This window comes from Micromys minutus, assembly GCF_963924665.1.
Source record: "Micromys minutus genome assembly, chromosome: 9".
NCBI lineage: Eukaryota > Metazoa > Chordata > Mammalia > Rodentia > Muridae > Micromys > Micromys minutus.
The window spans coordinates 17,002,327-17,023,785 of NC_137978.1; the positions used below are offsets into that span (position 1 = coordinate 17,002,327).

A 21,459-nucleotide genomic window follows, 5' to 3' on the forward strand; every position below is an offset into this window, starting at 1 on the left:
CCATAGTATTCCTACATAACCAAGATAAGCATGCTGACCTGACCAAGGAAGTTAAAGACATACACAATGAAAAATGTAAAACACCAAAGAAATAGAAGACACCAGAAGATGAAGAAATCCTGCAGGACCATTGGTAGGATTAATGTGAAAATGGCCGTCCTTCCAAAACCAAATATTTACTACAATTACTATCAAAATTTCAATGCAATTCTTCACAGACACAGAGGGGAAAAAGTTAAAGTTTGAATGAAAAACTTTCAATCTAAAGCTAAAACAATCCTGAACAATTTTAAAACACAAACACTGCTGGAGATTTCAGCATTCCTATTTTCAAGTTATACTTCAGAGATATCGCAATAAAAACAGCATGCCACACGAACAGAAACATTAATTAAGTAAAATAGGGCTCCAAATGCAAGCTCACACCCCTGTCGGCACCTGATGTTTACAAAGATGACAGAAATACTCATTGGAAAGAGCCAGTACCTTCAACTAATGGTGTTTTTCGAACTGGAAACTATATGTGCAAGAATGAAACCAAACCTTTCTCTTCTCAAGAACAAAATTCATTCTAAATGGACCAAGGACCTCAAACTAAAAGCTGATACCTGAAATCTGATGGAGAAGACAGTAGAGAATATACTTACTGGAACAAAAAGGGATTCCCTCCACAAGAGTCCAGAAGCTCACAAATTAATACTCACACTGATAAATAGTCCCATATAATATGAAAAACCATCTGTATATCAAAGAACACCATCAATTAAGTGAGGAGGCAACCAAAAATAAATGAAGTAGGGTATCTACCAGCTATTTATCTAAAAGTAGGTGAATGTCTAAAATATACAACAAACGAAAAGCACTAAGAAAACAAACAAATTTAAAAATGGGATGCTACACAGGGTTCTCAAAAGAAAAATACAAAAGGCTAAGAAATATTTTTTTTTTTAACTTTTCAACATCCTCAGCCATCAGCAAAATATAAAGCGAAACTACTTTGTGGAATTTCATCTTATTCCATTCAGAAAAACTAAGATAAATAAAACAATTGAAAACAAATACATGAATCTGGGAGGAAAAAAGAACACTTATTCTTGGTAAAAGTCCAAACTGGAAAATATGCCCCTATGGAAATCAGTGTGGTGGATCCACCAATATCAGCTGCCTTTACAGCACAACGATAAAGGTGACAACCCGGGGGCATCAAGGAGAAATTTAGGGTAATGACCTCACACTAACAAGTTCATGTGCATGATCTCTACTGTCTCCAGTAAAACAATCCATCACAAGGTGACAGGCCATGTCACACATCCAATGAAGGTCCTGTGAAAGGTGTTTCCATCAAGTGCAGGAGAAGGAGAGGGGCAGGGAGAGAGGGAGAGACATTATTCCTGAGAGCTCAGCCCTGCACTGCATCAGGGTATCAGTGAAGAAGATTCTGATGAAATCTTTGACATTGACACACTCCCCCATGCAGGGCACTCAGTCTACACCATGTGGAACAATTGGGAAGTGTGCTGCTGTATTTTCAGTAAACCGAGGGCAACTGAAAAGAAAATCATTTACTGGGGCTGGAGAGGTGGCTCAGTGGTTAAGAACACATGCTGCTCACACGGGGGCTCTAGGTTCAGTCCACAGCACCCTTGTCAAGAGGTTCACACATGTCTGCCAGCTCTGGCTACAGGGAAAACCCAAAGCCTCAGGCCTCTGTGGCCTGCAATCACCCATGGGCACATTCATGTGCCTGTCCCATACAAACAAACACACTTTAAACAGAAAAAAAAAATCTTTTGGATGAAATCTGGGTATTGGCAACTCTGTAACGGGTACATTTCTAGCCTATTATTCCATGTGAGCCCTGCTAACTGTTCCTCAGTGGCATTTTCATACAAAACCACTCAGTACACAGCGGGTGGGTGTACCTGCGCTACAATATCACTTCACCCGTAAGCAATAACAGACAAAGATCACGTTCAGGTTCAGTTTGTCTACCTTCAGCCGTTTCTAAGAGCAGACACTCAGCTTTGCTGAAGGTGTCAACATTCAGTCTTGACGGCCTTCATGAACTTCCTATATAATTGTCACAGTGACAGTCTGGAGGGCCCGGAGAGCGAGCACACTAGCTGGCACCTGGGTCACCCCACATCACTGGCTGCAACTCTCCAGGAAAGCTCCACATTATCACTTGGCTGAGGCACTGACATCGGCAGAAATGCACGGCTGGAAAAGCTCATTTAATCTTTGAGTTTATTAAGCTTCCTCTATGTCAGGATTTTGCCTGCTAATACATTTTTGAGAACTGGAGCTCAGGAGGCCACAGAAATTGAGCAGGAACCACCAGGATGCTGGCTGCTGCATTTACCTAGGTTGGCTCGGGTATTGCACTTTCAGAAAGGGAAATAATGGAGATTTGGACAGTTCCTTTGACACTATTCATCATAACCTCAAGGGTGGGAATGAGGCAAAATGAAACAAGAACTTCGCATAGGAAGAAAGTGCAGACATGTCTCAGCACTAACTTAAGTTTCAACCTTCATAAATATAGCCACAGAGGAGAGCAGCATCTAGAATAAGAACACACATCACCCTAATGACCCCAAGTTTCTCCTTCAAGCCTGGCCTTGCTTGTCACTGAGGCTAAGTCCAGAGATGTTGTGAGGTCCCCTCGTAATACCACACTCCTACCCTATATGAAAATAACCATACATTTCTATTACAGACAAAAAACAGCTAAGCTCTCCTGGCATTTTCTCATGCAGCTGAACCTCAGTGGAATCTGACCAAATCATTGATAATACCCACTGTTAGAACTGGCAGAGGAGACTCAAGTCCTAGGAATACATAACAGAAAACATTAGGAATCCAGGGACAGGGGTCAGGCATACTTCCAAAATAACATAGAGACACGAATGAGAAGCTGATAGACACACAGAAGGATGTACAGAGAAAGTAAGAGTCCCAAGTCATGCAGGCAGCGAGTCGGGTGGTCTGGACTTGTAATTACACGTGGTTGGGCCAGAAACTCCTAGCTTATAGAAATACTTGGAATATATGTCTAAAATTGAAAACAGCGGCACTGCATACGTCAGGGGAAAAAAACAACAAAATCCCCAATCACAAGCTGGTGAGCGGACAATACATATGCTCTGTAGCAAAGCTCATGTGGCCATTAAAATATGTATATAGATACAAAGGCATGAACGGTGAGCATCAGAAATTACACTCAGTGTGTGCTTTGAGTTACTTCTAAGTAGTGGCATTATGGCTTACTTTTTGTTTCTAAGTTTATTAATTTGTATTTTCTGATTATTTTTAGATTTATTTATTTATTTTATAAATATGAGTATACTGTAGCTTTCATAAGACACACCAGAAGGGGGCATCTGATCTCAATACGGATGGTTGTGAGCCACCATGTGGTTGCGGAGATTTGAACTCAGGACCTCTGTATGAGAAGTCACTGTTCTTAACCGCTGAGCCATCTCTCCAGCCCCATATTTTCTATCTTTTAAATAGCAAGATGTACTTACTACACAACAAAAGAACATTTAAAACTCAACATGAATATTCTACTACAAAGATAATGGAAACAGTGAGATAATATGGAATGAGGATGTTCATGGGCAATCTAAGTTGTCTTTATTTTCTTTTCTTTTTTTTTTTTTTGTATTTTGTTGGTGATGTTTGCATATATGACTCCTGATCTGTTTCCTAGATTTTCTTTTTTATAACAACTTTATTTAAAAAACAGAGATACATATAAAATTATTAAATGCATTTTAGCACAAATATATATTTTTCACAGTACTTGATTTTTGTAAAGGTTTGTAATATACATTGAAATGTTGCTATTTACAAAGATCATAAAGTATATGTAAAACAAAGCGTAGCATGGAAATAGTCAAAGTTTTTGGTATGTAAAGATTAAACATAATGATTTTTAAATACCAAAAATTGCTGCAAGGCTATCTTCTTAGCTCGAGTTACTAACGGTTTAAGGTCTAGGTGTACCCCAATCTGAGAGGGTGCTATACACTTATTATTAGTATTATTTTTTCTAAGGAGGACTGAAGCTTCTACTTTTTGGCATTTTTTTTTATTTCCAGCTTTTCATATTTCCAGCTTCTGTGAGTTGTTTTCTTTTGTATTCAGAGCTTTCTGAGGCAAATATCCAATTATCAGTCAATGCATACAGTGTCTGTTCTTTTGTGACTGGGTTACGTCATTCAGATTGGATATTCTCAAGATGCATCCATTTTCCTCGGAATTTAATAAAGTCATTGTTTCTAATAGCTGAGGAGTATTCCATTGTATAAATATACCACAACTTCTGTATCCATTCATGTACTGAAGGACATCTGGGTTCATTCCAGCTTCTGGCTATTATAAATAAGGCTGCTATGAACATGGTGGAACATGTTTTCTTATTGTATGTTGGAGAATCTCCAGGGTATATGCCCAGAAGTGAAATAACTGGATCTTCAGGTAGTACTATGTCCAATTTTCTGAGAAACTGCCAGACTGATTTCCAGAGTGGTTGTACCAGCTTACAACCCCACCAGCAGTGGAGGAGTGCTCCTCTTTCTCCACATCCTTGCCAGCAACTGCTGTCATCTGAGTTTTTGATCTAGCCATTCTGACTGGTATGAGGTAGAATCTCAGAGTTGTTTTGATTTGCATTTCCCTGATGACTAGGGATGTTAAGCACTTCCTTAGATGCTTCTCAGTCATTCAATATTCCTTAATTGAGAATTTTTGTTTAGCTCTGTACCCCATTTTTTAGTGAGTCTCTGGAGTCTAACTTCTTGAGTTCTTTGTATATAATGGATATTAGACCTCTATCAGATGTGGGATTGGTAAAGATCTTTTCCCAATCTGTTGGTTGTCATTTTATTTTCTTAACAGTGTCCTTAGCCTTACAGAAACTTTGCAATCTTATTAAGTCCCATTTATCGATTCTTGATCTTAGAGCACAAGCCATTGGTGTTCTGATCAGGAAATTTTCCCTTGTGCCTGTGTGTTCTAAGGATTTCCCCATTTTCTCTTCTAACAGTTTCAGTATACCTGGTTTTATGTGGAGATCTTTGATCCACTTGAACTTGAGCTTTGTACAAGGAGATAAGAAAGAATCTATTTTCATTCTTCTACATGCTGAGTGCCAGTTGAGCCAACACCATTTGTTGAAGAGGCTGTCCTTTTTCCACTGAATGTTTAGCTCCTTTGTCAAATATGTGTAAGTTTATTTCTGAATCTTCTATTCTGTTCCATTAATCTACCTGCCTATCTCTGTTCCACTACCATGCAGTTTTTAACACAATTGCTTTGTAATATAGCCTGAGGTCAGGGATGGTGAGTCCCGCAAAAGATTTCTTGTTGCTGAGAATAGATTTTGCTAATCTAGGTGTTTTGTTATTCCAGATGAATCTTCAAATTGCTCTTTCCAACTATATGAAGAATTGAGTTGAAATTTTGATGGTTTGTTTGTTTGTTTGTTTGTTTGTTTGTTTCTTCTTGGTTGATTTCTGCTCTGAGTTTGATTATTTCCTGCCATCTATCCTCTTGGGTGTATCTATTTCTTTTTGCTCTAGAGCTTTCAGCTATGCTGTCAAGTTGCTAATGTGTGCTCTCTCTAGTTTCTTTTTGGAGGCACTCATATGAGTTTTCCTCTTAATACTGCTTTCATTGCATCCCATAGGTTTAGGTATGTTGTGCCTTCATTTTGATCAAATACTAGAAAATCCTTATTTTCTTTCTTTATCTCTTCTTTGACCATGGTATTGTTGAGTAGATCATTGTTTAGTTTCCATATGTATGTGGCCTTTTTGTTGTCTTTGTTGTTATTAAAGACCAGCCTTAGTCCATGGTGATCTGATAGAATGCATGGGAGTATTTCAATCTTCTTATATCTTTTGAGGCTTGTTTTGTGACTGACTTTATGGTCAATTTTGGAAAAGGTGCCATGAGGTGCTGAAAAGAAGGTGTATTCTTTTGTTTTCATGTGAAATGTTCTGTAATGTCTGTTAATTCCAGTTGGTTCATAACCTCTGCTAGTTTCACTGTGTCTCTGTTCAGTTTCTGCTTCCATAATCTGTCCATTGATGAGAGTGGGGTGTTGAAGTTTCCCACTATTGTGTGTGGTGCAATGTATTCTTTGAGCTTTAGTAGAGTTTCTTTTATGAATATGGGGGCTCTTGAATTTGGAGCATATATGTTTAGGATTGAGAATTCATCCCAATAGATTTTCCCTGTAATGAGTAAAAAGTGTCCTTCCTTATCTCTTTTGAAATTTTTTGATTGAAATCGTACTTTATTTTATATTAGAATGGTTACTCCAGTTTCTTTCTTGGGGCCATTTGCTTGAAAGGTTTTTTCCCAGCCTTTAACTCTGAGGTAGTATCTGACTTTGTCTCTGAGATGAGTCTCCTGTATGCAGCAAATGCTGGATTCTGTTTATGTATCCAGTCTGACAGTCTATGTCTCTTTATTGGGGAATTGAGTCCATTTATATTAACAGATATTAAGGAGTAGTGATTGTTGTTTCCTGCTATTTTTGCTGGTCTAGGTGAAAGAGCTCCTGGGCGTCAGGTCCGCCAGCACAGCCTTTCCCAAGTTGTCTTATAAATAAGCAGATGCTACAGTTTCCTACTAAGCTTAGCCCCTTTTAAGCTCAGAACCAAAAGTGAAGACGAGAATACACACCTAAACTAGCTCACAGTTCATAGACATGGTAACCAACATTAACTTTTCATTATGACGATTACATAATGGGGTGCCATGGGGTACACTGGGAGTGACAAAAAACTAAAGAGCCAGAATATGTCACACAGATTAACCAGAAATCATTCAGTCAGTGGTTGATCTTCACTATCAGCTCGTCTGGATTGTAATAACTGAGAAGACACAGTTGCAGTGCCTATGAGGATGAATCCAGAGAAGGAAACAGAATAAATACCAGCATCCCTCTTCCTCCACGCCCTCCTCTGCCAGGATGTGCAATCCCTGTCACACAGTCCCAATGCCTTAAAGTCAAGTGTGCCTTCAACCCCGTGACAGATGGCACCTTTACAAACCATGACCCTGTCCTGCCTGTCTCAAGTTGTGAGGTACCTGTTTATAGCAATGAGAAAACAGAACAAACAAAAACTAACTCAAGGTCCTCCCCGTTAGCTTCATTATTAATTTAACAACTACAAGTGTCTCACTAACAGTAGAAACTATGATGGTATTTGTAGACTAGTACAAATCCCCTAAATTTCCAAAGGAATTTGCAGTGCTGCTTTCTAGGATCTTTTACCACTGCAAATACATAAGCTCCGGAAACAGCAACTTGTTTAAGGTCTTGAACTTAGAGTGGAAGTTTTCTGAGGGTTAAAACCATGCTTATCCTTGTACCCTTGTATTGATAAAGTCTAGGAGCTCTTCATGCATGGTAGGAACTGAATGAACTTGACTGGACAAATGCAAACCAAGACTCAAGGTTGAGGAGACAGCTGTCTCTATTGTTTTACCTTGTAGCTCTAATTCAGGTGTAAACATTTTGTGTCTACATGAAAATGCTTTGATGTGAACACATTTTTACTTATCTTGAGTATATTCCCAGAAACGGAATTTCTGAGTCACATAATGAGTAACTTGATGATTAAATTTTGAAAAAAAAAAAACAAAAACAAAGTAGGGACTGGAGATGTGGCTTAGCAGTTAAGAACTTGCTGCACTTGCAGAGAACCATAGTTGAATTCCCAGAACCCACATGGTGACTCACAGTCATCTGCAACTCCAACTCCAGGCCAGCTTGTTTTCTTCAGGCCTTTAAGGTCACCAAGAACATACATGGTGCACACGTGCAGCTGAGACACTCATGTATATAAAATAAATTAATCTCAAAAAACTAAAATTAATAAATTAAAAGAAGTGTAGTTGGATAACTACAAGAAAAGCAAGTTGGATAACTACGGAAAGCAAGCCCTCGTGCCTGACCTCAGGCAGTCTTTCAGTTAGTATAGTCCTTTAGACTCAACTACTCATAATATTGTTCTACACTGGGTAGTTACCAACTCCAACAAATCTCAAGTGTACAACAAATCTGAAATTGTCTCCATAGCTCTCAAACATTATTCTTCAGTCCTTTTTATTCATAAACTGGAAGTCATTATTAGTAAATTATTTTAGGCACACACACACACACACACACACACACACACACACACACACACATACCTTTGTAAACATTCTGCATGCACATTGGAAAAGAAATCACTAGACAAGATCTGAACATATGAAACACCTTCCCTTAACAAAATTTAAAGTTTAAAGTATCTTCTCATGTTCAACAATCTGTGAAGCTCTGGGTAATTCAAATATACTTTAAGAGCCTAACAAACCAAATATCAGTATAAAAATAAAATACTTTATATAATATATTCTATCAGTAAGCACTTGAAGACATGCCCAGCACCATAAGTCACTGGGAAGATATGAATCAAGACTACAACGATGTTTCACTTCACATCTAATACATCAAATAAAAAAGACACAGTCATAAATGTTAAGAATGAAGAGATAAGCTGGGTGTGGCGATCTCCAAATTCTACAGAGACTGGTGGATTTCTCAGTTCAAGGGCAGCCTAATCTTCAAAGGGAGTTCCAGGACAGCCAGGAGTACACAGAGAAACCCTGTCTAGAAAATAAAACAAAACAAAAAAAGTAATCTGGAGAAAGTCTCATTCATTCCTTACAATAATGTAAAGTGGCCGTCAGGGGAGATGACTCAGCAGGTAAAGGTCTTGCCACTCAAATGTAAGGACTGAAGTTTGGATTATTAGCATCTAAGCTAATGCTGGATGAGCATGGTGGCTCACATACAATCCCAGCCTTTGGGAAGTGGAATCAACAGATCCTTGGAACAAGCTAGCAGCATTTGATTAGCAAAGTTACTCGGCCTCTCAATTAGACTGGAGAAGCCTGTGTTGATAATGAAGGTATAGAAAAGATGGAGGAAGAAACCTAATACCACCCCCAGGCTTACACATATGCACATGTGCACACATGGGTACTAGACACACATATACATGCCAAGGAGAGAGGAGGCTCAGTGCAATGTGACACAGGTTGGGTACCAGCACTCAGAGGCTAGGGAGACAGATTTTTTGAGAGTTGTAGACCAGCTTTGTCTACATAAAGTTTTCCAGGCCAACCAGGGCCACAGTAAGATCCTTAGAAAAATAAAACAAGCAAACAAGAAAGAATGAGTAAGAAGGAATGGATTTTCTTTCATTAAATATGAACTATTAAAACAAATATTTCTTTTAAAAGGAGAGGCCAGAGAGACAGCACGGTGGCTAAGAGGGCTTGCTGCATAAGCATGATGACCCTAGCTTAGATCCTAACACAAATGAAACGAAACTGGGTAAAAACCTAGAGCTCCATCATGTAGAAAGGTAAAGACAGGACTTAGCTAGGCTGGCAGGCATCAATCCTACAGAGGGAGTTCTAGGAAAGCCAGGGTTACTCAGAGAAATCCTGTCTAGAAAACAGAACAAAAAAAAAGGGGGGGGGGTAAGATAAATTACATTTTACTCATTCCTTGCAATGATGTAAAGATGGAAGTCAGGGGAGATGGCCTGAGGATGACGAACAGGTTTAAAGAGAGATTCTGCCAGAAGGGAAGGAGGAAGAGGATAGAGGAGGACACCTCATGCCTACTCAAGTCTCAATGTTAGAGGAGGAAACCCAATGCTCTACTCAGGCCTCCATGCATAGGTGCACACTCTTTCACATATTCATGTCTATACAACACACACACACACACACACACACACACACACTCACTCACTCACTCACTCAAGAAGTTAGCATCCATCCCAAAAAGACAATTCCTAGGAATAAGCTTGGCAAAGGCAAGGATAAAATATCTCTATAAAACGCTGCATAGAGCTGGAGTACATATCAGTTAGTAGAGTGCCGACATAGCAGTAAGAAGGCCCTGGGTTCAATCCCCAGCACCATCAAAACCAGGGTGCTGGCACACAGTAGTCCAGGCATTCTTCCAAAGATGGAAGTGCAAGGCTTAGGAGCTCATGTTTTATCTTAGCTTTAGTCAGTTCCTGACACACACTGTCTCAAAAAAACAAAGAAAAACCAAACAAACACCCTATACACTGATAGCCAGAGCAGCAGTACTGACAGCAGTCCTCTCAGCCCCTAAGCCACGCCCCTGAGCTCCTATATAGCTTTTAGGAGCCATTACTTGGCCTCAGTATGTCACAGGGATGAGGAAGACATTCTAGAAATCCAAATATTGGCGTATAGTTTTCCCAGTATATTTTTTAAGAACTGAACTCTATACTTTCAAAGTAAAGTTTATGGTGGTTGTCTATGTATAAATAAAGCCTTTTTTATTAGTACATAGTTATCAGGAAAACAGTTTTCACAAAATTCAAACACGACGAAAAAGTGGACAAATAATTTGTGTATAGGTACACTTATAGATACCATGAAGAGAAAATACGATTTCACAAACCAAACTTAACAGTGCTTCAGAGAGGCACTAGAAATTTATATCCGGAATAAGATATAAATAAGAGCTAATGAAATAAATGAATGAGATATAAATGCCTGCATGGTCACACACACCCTATAAGTCTGCTTCTATGCATAAACTGCAGTGGCTGCCATGTCCTAACAAAGGAGAGTTGGCATCATGACTCATCTTTTGGGACAACCCCCCAACACTTCCTTAAGATATCTGATGTAACCTGTAACTTAAGTTCTGCTGGCCTAGAAGTTTTGGTTCTCCTGCCAGTAGCTACAACAGACCATAAAAGTGTAAACTCAGATTCCCCAGGTCACATTAAGGTTCTTAAGCCCTTAAGGCTCAGAAAATTATATCAGTGTTATGAGAAGTGATTGGCCCAGATTAGCACAGGGAAATTGGATAGCTTCTCCACTATGGAGGTAAGAAAGATTATGTCCAAGGTGTACTGAATCCTTTTGGATGTCTCTGTGCTACCATGTCCTGTTTGATTAATATCAACAGGAAGCTACAACCACCCAATCCAGGCATGATGACAAAGGACCCAAACCTAAATCTATACCACACTTCCTGGTTGCAGCCTATGGAAAGGACATGGGAGAGAATCTCTTGCTCTTCTCCTGCTTTCAATGGCGGATTTATATATCCTTCTCGGTGTTAGAGCCTACGTCCTCAGGACACCGACATATACAAAAGACCAGCTGGCATCTCAGCAGGTCTTCAGACTTTCTATCAGGAGACACATCATTGGACTAGCTGAGCCACAGTCTATAAGTCACTCTTATAAATTCTGTTTACACACACACATACACACACACTCATTCTACAAGTTCTATTTCTCCGGAGAACCCTAATACACTTGACTACAATGGGAAACATGTTCCTCAGATACAAGCATAGGCAAAGAAACCACCAATCCAGAGAAATGTGAATAATATTTCATTTCTCCTTAAATATAGAGGCAAAATAAATATAATTTTTCTTCATACCCTATGGCCATACCTATAAACAAGCCATTTAGAAACTGCTCTTGACAACAATATGAAACTTCAATACTAAACACACAAGAGACTGGGGAACTAACACAAAAACAATCTGTTTCATTTCTGGAAAGTTTTAATCAGTAACCTCCGCTCTTCAAAGCCCTTTAAAGAATCTGACACACACGATATTACTGTCATCTGTTTTCCTGCAAAGTCCATAACTCAGCTATCGTACCTGACACTCGGGTCAAAGAGACGGAAATTTACCCCAGTTGAGAGTATGAATACTACACAAATGACGCAGGTCAATGTCATTGCTGCATCTGACAGTAGCATTACCACTAGAATCAAAGGCACATGACCCAGTCAACTGTTTAAGCAACAAAATTCCTCAAATGGCAATTTACATAAGCAGAGGCCCAGTGCCAGGGCCATGAAACAAGAGGGATGGAGCCCCAGAGAACATCTTACCCACTGCTGAACTCAGACCTTAGGCACGATGCATCCCATTATGCTACTTTGAGATTCTTAGAGGTGAAAATCCACAGGGCAAAAATACAGAGCTCTGTATATTACCGAAGCAGGCTACACCTCAAGGAACTGGTGCACACACAAAATCAAAATACAAAACTACATTTAGAATAATACCCAATGAAGAAAAAAGCTGTTTTTCTGATGGTTAGAGAAAAAGCACACACTGTACTCTCTCTCCAGCCTGCTTTCAGCTTCACATGTGAGGAAGGGCTCTGAACATTCCCTAAGAAGATTTACCAGTTCCTTGCCCTCTCAATTCCACGTTCTCCTTAAGCAAGTTAACTTCCCTCCAGTAACTACAATGAGTATGATTTTAATCACAGAATCAAGGTTAATTCCAATCATGGGTCACACTAGCGTTTACACGAATAAGTCTCCTGGTGGCATTTTATACTAGGCAGATAAAAGGCAAAATACTCCTCTTCTTTTAGACATTTATACAGCACAGAAATGAGCTTTAGCACACCTGAGATGACATTTTTATGAAAAGCATGATTTTATGTCATTTGAGACCAGATAAAAAGCTTCTGAAATAGCCCTGCTAATTTCCTGGAAGGAACCAAAATAATGCTTTCAATCAGATCTCAGAACAGAGCCTTTCAGACCATTAACATCACTCGCGGCGCTGCCCTCCTCCACTGATGGCCTTCCACTGGACACCGTATGTCCTCACTTACCCCCGGAAGGAAAACCTACTCCTTATATAATCTTAAACCTATACATTTTACTCACTGGAATAACAGAGGGGGACAATTAGCATCATTCTAGCCACATCATTATTTCCAGCCCAGTGGCATTTATTCAGATGAGCACAATTTGAAACCCCTGAGTCCAACTGCTCTGATCCTAACTGGCACCATCAGAACCCTCCCAGTGTCCAGCCCTTTGATCTTTTAAAGAATGCTTTCCTTGTAGGACTGGGAGCCGGAAGAGCACTGTTGCAAGGCCTTCTAAGACTCCTCACACCCAGGATTGTGATTCAAGTCAAAAAAGGCTTCAGAAAATAATCCATAAATGCAAAATATGCTTAATTTAAAAATGGACTAAAAGAACCACATGGAGCAAGGGAGATCCTGAAAGTTATCATTTCTGAAGATAAGGTATTGCAAAAATCCTAACAAATATCAGAAAATGTCAGATGGCAGAGAGGAAGCAGGATCAGGAAATGACAAAAAAACAGAGACCTCAATTTAAAAATTTCCTACTGCAGGCTTTGATATAGAACTCAACTTCCCATAATCTCTGAGTGTTTCCTTTTTAAAAAGTAAAAACAACCAATTAAAAAGTAGTGGGACGCTAAGCTGGTCTATTTATAAAGAAAAGAAAAGAAAAATGCGCGCGCACACTATTTTTATTTCCCCACAGTGTCCACATTTGGCTTGTCAGCACTGAGTAGTAGCTATTATATAAGTCTAACATATCCAGTTAAAATTTTATTTCAAAAATAAGAAACTACATTTTAAAACCTGCTTGAAGAAAAGCAGAGCACATGCTGTAATATCCACATATGTTTAATAAAAGGCAAGTTCCTGCTGTCCTTTTAAAGTTAAAAATAAAACCAAACTACAACTTTCAACTGCAGAGTCATTGTGTAGAATATAAAAAGCACGGCGTGGAGCAGATTCAACAAATGCACAGAGCAAGCTCTCATGCCCAGAAAGAACTGAAGGCATCAAAAAAAACCAGGCCCCAAACTACAAATAAGAGAGGGCAGTTCAAAAAGACCAGCAAATCCACTCTCTAATGCATAGCAAATTAAACTTAATCAACTCCTCTGCAAGGTTGATTTTAAAAGGCAATCCACCTTTTAATGTCTCCACAAACAAAACCAAGAAACAACAAAGAGGTCCAGAGTGCAGTAAATACCAAATCCACAGTAGGCGACAGAAGCCTTACTGTACACAGCTGAGAAAACCTGCCATGGAACAATGGATCACATTTCCATACTAAATTATATTTATCACGCTAAAAATGCTTAGACAAAATGCAGGATTTCTACTGGGCATTTTTATATCACACAAACCCTCTAAAACGTTCCAGACCTGCTGGGTCCCATTGAAAATGGTCCTTACCCCATGGAGTTGTAAAGGAGACCTTAGACAAAGGGTTAGGATGATGGGAGAGGGCAAGGACAACTACACTCCACCATGATTTCAGAAAATAAATAAATAAAAGAGGATAGAATAGCCAAAACATACCAAGGCGGAGAGTATCTCAGGGGAAATCACCGCTGTGACAAATGGCCTGAAATGAACTCTTCCAGCGGTCAAGAAGCCCCAGGAAAGGGCCCTCCCGCCCTTATCTACTGCTCTGTTGTACAATACACTGCTTTGAAAGTGTAACACCCTGATGGTGCTTGGGCAAGATGAAAGAGCTATTCTCAGTGATTCTGAAACGCCTATTAATTTTTGCCACAACAGACTCACAGCTGACTAAGGAAACTCTGCCCTAGCGTGCCTCCTATCCGCATCTTAAGACCTTCAGAGAAAAAGTGTTCGGTAAGAATGAGACCAGTTTCCGAGTGCAATGCCTGACTTTATTTCTGCACGCTGTTTTTCATCTAACCCTGGGCAGCTTGCTTACACTGAAGGTTATTGTGTTCACCCTTAAAACTTTAAGTTATCTGTGCAGCATCCCAATCATTTTGGGGCTCAATCATTTCCAGTTCTGTGCATCCTATGAGTGAAAGAAAAACTATAAACTGTTCTTAAGTCCTTCACATTTGGTAAAGTAACAATACTGATGGAAGAAAATAAATCAGAGTGAACTAAAGAACAATCAGACATACGCACGGTTGGGGGCTTCACAGAAGTTTGGCAAGTTAGAATTTCTAAGGTGTTCAGTAAATACCAGCTACAAGAGTATTCCTTCACCACAAAATGAAATACTATAACCCATGTATCATGAAAGCACAGGATTTGTACTAGTAATCAGAGAAATATCAGCGAAGGAAAATAGTGTCCCAAAAGAAATCAGTGAAGTCAAAAATCAATATATTAACTGTCTTAAAGAAGGAATGAGTTATCTGCTTACCAAAAAGACATTAGCATCTTTCTGGTCGGCTGAGATTTCTGGGTGCTTTGCTGTGGGTTTTTTGTTTATTGTTTGTTTGTTTGTTTAACGAGTAGAATCACAAAGCACACAGTGTAAACAGTCACTGCTCTGACACAGTTGCATTGAAACAGACTCTATCCTAGGTAGACATGCGAATGAGTAGGCAGCAGTAGCTTTTAAGATGAGCCTGACTCCACTTAGGACATGAAGTTCATCATTCTGACTTTCAAAACCAGACTTCATTATCTACCAAGCTTACAGGGGGAAACTCTACCTCTTGCACAGAAGCAAGGTTTGGGAAGCGCCAGAAATCAATTTTAAATGTTTTTCTAGCTGATGTATTTTCTCAAAGCAAGGGTTATTCAGTTTGTGTTCTTAAATTTATTGATTTATTCCACTGTTTCAGGCTGTCTTTCTATACCCCTAATGATATTTGAGAGGCAAAGATCAAAACAGTAATAAACAGACAAATCATGACCAAATGCTTCTGGGAAGCAGATTCATACCTATGCTGAATCTGTCCACTCCCGAACCTGGTGATTCCACCAGCATTTCATACGCTGCCCATCAGAAAACAGAATAAAGTGCCTCTGGGAATGATGTTGATTTCTGAGGATTGCACCCCAACCCGATAGAAAAAACTATCCCCAAGATAGTAAATATGACGTTGCCTAGGAAGAGATGCTAAACTGAGTGAGTGGTACAGCCTTAGGACACATCACAGGACAGAGGAGCAGCAAAGTCACAATGAAACACACAAACAGAAAGTGTGAAAAGCCTTACAGGGGACAAAACAGAGAGAAAACTGCCATCAAAGTGGAGGTCATTCCTGCTTATCTAGAAGCTATCCAGTAATAAATGCCAATGAGGACCATGTTTATTACCAAAACTAACAATAACAGAGTTTCGGCAAACAAAACACCTCAGGACACTTGCAATATTAACGAAGAAAACAAGGCATGTAGTATATTCTTCGATAAAGTTTTATACTCTAGACAAGAAACACGTAAGAAATAAAGGATAACACAATAAAACATTTTGCCACATACAGCAAAAAGTAAGAAGCTAGCTGATTGACAGTATTGTTCTACGACTTATTAATTTTCGTCTTACTGCCCAACATGATTTTAGGACACTAACTGCTGGTGTTAGACGACCACGTTCGATAACTCGGAACATATCAGATTTTGGATTTGGGTTTTTTTGTTCGTTTGTGCTTGTTTTGCTTTTGAAGTCGGGGTTCCTCTGAGTAGCCCTGACTCTCTCTGGATACCAAGCAGCACAAACGTTAGCACAAAGTTTGCCTCCTGCGCTGGGAGTAAAGGCTGTGCACCACCACAGCCAGTTTCAGTCAAAAGAGAGGTTTGTATAGAGAAAAGTTTTGATTTAAAAGTAGATGTGATATTTAGACTACATAATGATCCGAGGAAGCAGAGCAGATGAGAAAGAATAACTCCTTTATCCTTGCAGAAAGGTAAGAGATACGTTTCATTTAATGAAACACCGAGACAAGATGCCCCAGTACCATTAGGACTGTGGTTCTCAGCCTGTGAGTCGTGACCCCGTGCAGAGTCGAATGACCCAGAAGGTGTCCTGCATATCATATTTTTACATCATGATACATAACAGTAGCATAATTACAGTTAAGAAGTAACAAAAAATATAACTTCATAGTTGCGACTCACCACAATGTGAGGAACTGTATTAAAGGGTCACTGGGTTAGGAATGTGGAGAAGCAGTGATCTAGGAAGAACATGGAGAAGCAAAGAAAGAGGGCATTCTAGTGGCTCAAAACTATTCGTCTAAGTCATGGTTTGGGTCAGACAACGGGTTCAGGGCTAAGCGCTCGGCAAGTTTCAGGATGCAATGCAGGAAACGGAGCTTTAGAGATGAGGAAGAAGATACCACTGGAAGGAGAAATCGCTCATGTTACATGGGTGTCAAGGGCAAAGAACTTTTAGAAACCTCCTTATGAGACTCTACCTTATAAGGTACCAACTGACCAGGGGCAAGTCCAACATCTAGACAGCAATAAAATGTTAGACCAGGGTCTCTCTGAATGCACTACACTTCCACTATCTCCATCTGACCAAGAGAATTAACCAAAGGACATACTCCAGGAGCTCTTAGTATTTCTAAAGTACGTTTTCACCACTGCCTAAACACAAAGATGATTTTTACCACAATGTTTTTCCTACCTTCAGTACTAACTATGGTTGGTAATGATGTCTTAGATAAATGGGTTAAGAAAACTCTTTGACAAACTCAGTGTATCTCCTAAAAAAAAAAAAAAAAAAAAACAAAAGAAAGAAAGAAAGAAAGAAAAAAGGGATTAATATATACTTGAGCCTTACACTAACAGCAGAGGAGGGGTGAGGCGGGAAACAATGAAATTAGAGGAACAAAGTGATTTAATTACTATTTTGTTAGGTAAAAAGATGATTGTGTAAAAATTTAAAGGACGTACTTCAAAGGGGTAAAAGATGATCCTTCTGGGAGGTGGATGCATATGACACATTGTTTTCTCAGTTGTTTAAACAGTTAAACGATCAACTCAAGCTATTTATTGAGAAAATGATATAATTGGTAAAGAAGTGTGTTCAAACACCAACTGACTAATGAAAGCAGCAGAAAACAGAAGTCCGTCAGCTCGGAGAGGCATCAAAGCTCTATCAGTCTTGGGAAGGCCAGCAGATCTGACAGGATCATCCTGAGGACACGTCCTGTACTGAACAGAGACTCCATTCACCCTCTGCAGAAAGGAGTGTTCACGCTGCACAAACAACTCTCAAACCAAGACTGAGTAAAGCTCTCTCTGAGGTCTGTTTTCCTGCTAATTCCTATACTGCAACTGTGGAAAACAGACGTAGAAAGTGTTAAACACTGGGTTTTGTGGTTGTTTATCTTATAGTGATTTTCTTCATCATCATCAACAACAACAACAACCATGATTACCTACAACCCTAGGAGCGTTCTTATTCCCTTAGAAACTGCAGTGTACACACTCACTTTGTCAAAAACACTGGTCAGACAAAGGGATGATCTTCGAAGTGATTGTCCTACTTGTTCAAAACAGCAAAGATTCTCTTCGATGTACAGTCACTCTGGGAACTCTCTAGATCTCAGGCAATGGCTTGCAAGTCTGTTCTGCTCTTCCCCCATCTGGCAGATCAAATCACCAGGAAGGGACTGTCCGTTCGCCAGTCTGCAGGCCAATCCTGACTTACTCAGAACACACAAGCACCACTGAGCGATGGCTACTTCTTCGCATTAACTGATTCTAAAATTCTTTGATCAAAAAAATTAAGAAGAAAACACATCCAACAGTTCCAAAAATACACTCTCACCATAATGAAAACAAGTAAGTCCAAACACAAACCAAGAAATAGGATCTCAGTAGAGTGTCAAGCTGATGCACCAAAATCTCCTGGGGGGGGGGGGGGGGGGACATGTGCAGAGCAATCCTGTCCAGCTTTTCTTCTCCCCTCCTCTCACCCCCAACAAGAGCAAATCTTAGAATTAATACTGAAACATCCACTTACTCAAATTTGATCTCATATCCTTGTAAAATAGCTGAAGAGTTCTTCTAAACACTTCAGAAATGCCTACCTCGGCCTGGCAGAGTGCATGAAGACCTTGTAACACCAAGGCAGCTGGGGTAGCTTGATCAGGCTTGGTGCATTCATTCAACACCTGAGAAATGGCTGCCAGCATGTCTGCACCGTGCTGATAGGGCCTACGATAAATGACAGTTTTGAATCAAAATTAGGGCCAAAAAGTCATTATTACTCCCAGTTCTTCTGACTGAAATAAAAGCAGTAATTCTTTTTAACCCTATGTACCTACTAAAGATTCACCCTTAAATATTAACAACACATGTTGTCCTTTCAGATCTTTATATTATCATTTCTGCTGCAATTTAATGCTTATTTATAAACAGCAGTTTAAAAAATGACGATACTTTTACAAATTGATGTGCACAAACATGTCCATGAGCACAGGCACACACATAGGTATAGGAACACATGTGTAATTGGAAACCATTTCTGCTGCAGGATTACTTGCCTATGCAGACATTCATGAAGGCCAAAGGTTGATATCTGGCATCTTTCTTCAATCACTCTCTGCCTCATATTTTTCAAACAAGGTCTGTTACTGGACCTGGGGCTTACATGTTCAGATAGACTGGGTAGCCAGAAGATCCCTGACATCCAACTCTCCCCACTCCTCTATGGTTGCTTTAAAACATAAAGCAACATGCTCGGCTTTTATATGGGCACTGGGGATCCAAACTCAGGTTTGCACTACAACTCGTTAGCCACTGAGCTAGCTAAACCCATGAAGAAGGTACTCTTCAATGAGTTTTAATCTCAAAGTCACAAATCCTGTTGTCAGAATTGGCGATTTTTCCAGTAATTTATTAACTTATCCACTTTATATCTGGATCACAGCCCCGCTCCCTCCTCTCTTCCCAATCCCACCCTCACACCCCCCCCCATTCTACCCTCTCTTTCTCCTCAGAGAAGAAACCCCCCATGGGTACAAACCCACTCTAACATAGCAAGTCATAGTAGGACTAGGCAGATTCTCTCTCTCACTGAGGCCAGACAAGGCAGCCCACTAGGGTAAAAAGATCCCAAGGCAGGCAACAGAGTCAGAGACAGAGCCTGCCTCAGTGGTTAGGGGACCCACATGAAGACCAAACTACGCATCTAAAACATGTATAGAGGGCTTAGATTCAGCTCTTGCACAATCTTTGAATGGTGGTTCAGTTTACATGAGCACCCATGGGCCCAGGTTAGTTGACTCTGTGGGTCTCCTTGTGCTGTCCTTGACTCCTCTAGCTCCTTCAATCACTCCCAAATTTTTAACAATAGTAAATTAATGGACAATCTTTATAGAGATTATGGGAAAAAGCTGCTATTTCTGTCTGCTGGTTGTTCTGGAAGTATGAAAACAGACATTGGAGATCAGATGATTCATGGGCATGACACTAAAGATGGTGAATATATTTATTATCACCAAGATAACAAAAATACTAATACAAGGGATAACCGACTGGATGCCTATCCCACACCAGGCTGCATCCAAACATGTCCTATGCCCTTCCTCCCTACCTTTTCTGCACACATTGTGCCACCGCCAGAATGTCTTTAATCTGCATACAATTGTTCACAGCTACTCTGAGAGAGCCTCACGGTCCTTTCTCGATTTAACAAACTGTTAATAAATGAAACTGCCTGACAAGATGCTTCTGTCTCACTGCTCCACAAAAGGAAATGGTTTTCCAAAGCTGCAGGAAAAGCTGACATATTTGAGAATAGGAAAGAAAAGAACATGAGTAAGTTCTCAAGACTGATCTAGTCTGATATCCAATCTTTTCTGCACCTCAACCTTCCCTGGAAAATAAGAATGTCGGCTAAGAACTTGTGTCTGAAATTTGTTCCATGCCAAGACTTTAATAATATCCAGACACTCAGTCCTGAGTTACATGAAGTGCAGCTTTTTTGCACCATAGTCTGCTCTTGCTTTTTTGTACACAGGTTCAGAAAAGAGACAGAAATGCTAAGATTTATATTATCACACGGTCTGACTCACAGTCTTACAGGAAACAGAAATGATCTGTGTAATAAGCAATGGTGCCTACCTCCTGGACACTTTTGGGACACATCATTTATACTAGGATCCTGGAAGTACAAATGTTCACAGGAATCCTTCAATGCCAAGGTCTAGCAGGCGTGTGAAGCTACTGAACCAGAAGTTACATCAAATGTACCAAATCTGGTTCCTCTACACAGCTTTATCTGGCCCCATGCAGGTGGGAGAAAAGAAGAAGAAACTTCAGCAACAGGAGCTTTGCTTATGTTGTTCCAGCCTTAGCTCTTCAATTTATCCCTAATCTAGACCATCAGTCAGTTCTCTTCATGTTTTCATAAAAGACTAGAGGATAAAAGGAAATCCAACATCTTTTTCTCCCTTGTTAGACCACACTGTATGCAATACCATACAAGTCACAATAGGGCCTTTCCCATTGTGTTTACAAGAATCTGGCCTAAGCGATATCCTGTGGCACACATCTGTAATCTCAGCAGTCAAGAGGCTAAAACAGGAAGATCGTATGTTCAAAGCCAGTCTGAGTTACCCAGTGAGACCACAAATCAAAAGCAAAACAAAGAATGGTTTATGATTACAGTATACAGCTTAGTTGTCAGGCATTTATCTACAGAAAAAAAATGTCATATTATATCATGACACTATAGTAACATGCATCATATTACTATAATATTAAATTATTACCCAGATGGTGATATAAATACCCTACACACTAAAATGAAAGACCCAATTTAAAAGGGAAA

General features: G+C 39.8%; 1 protein-coding gene across 1 annotated transcript in view; it reads right to left on the minus strand.

Annotated features, from left to right (window-relative positions):
- FOCAD (focadhesin) overlaps positions 1-21,459 on the minus strand; it is a 251,644-nt gene that overhangs the window by 126,101 nt on the left and 104,084 nt on the right. Inside the window, exon 14 of the mRNA XM_080921861.1 lies at positions 18,713-18,839. Within this exon, the coding sequence (XP_080777987.1) occupies positions 18,713-18,839 (127 nt within the window). The remainder of the gene's footprint in view (positions 1-18,712; positions 18,840-21,459) is intronic.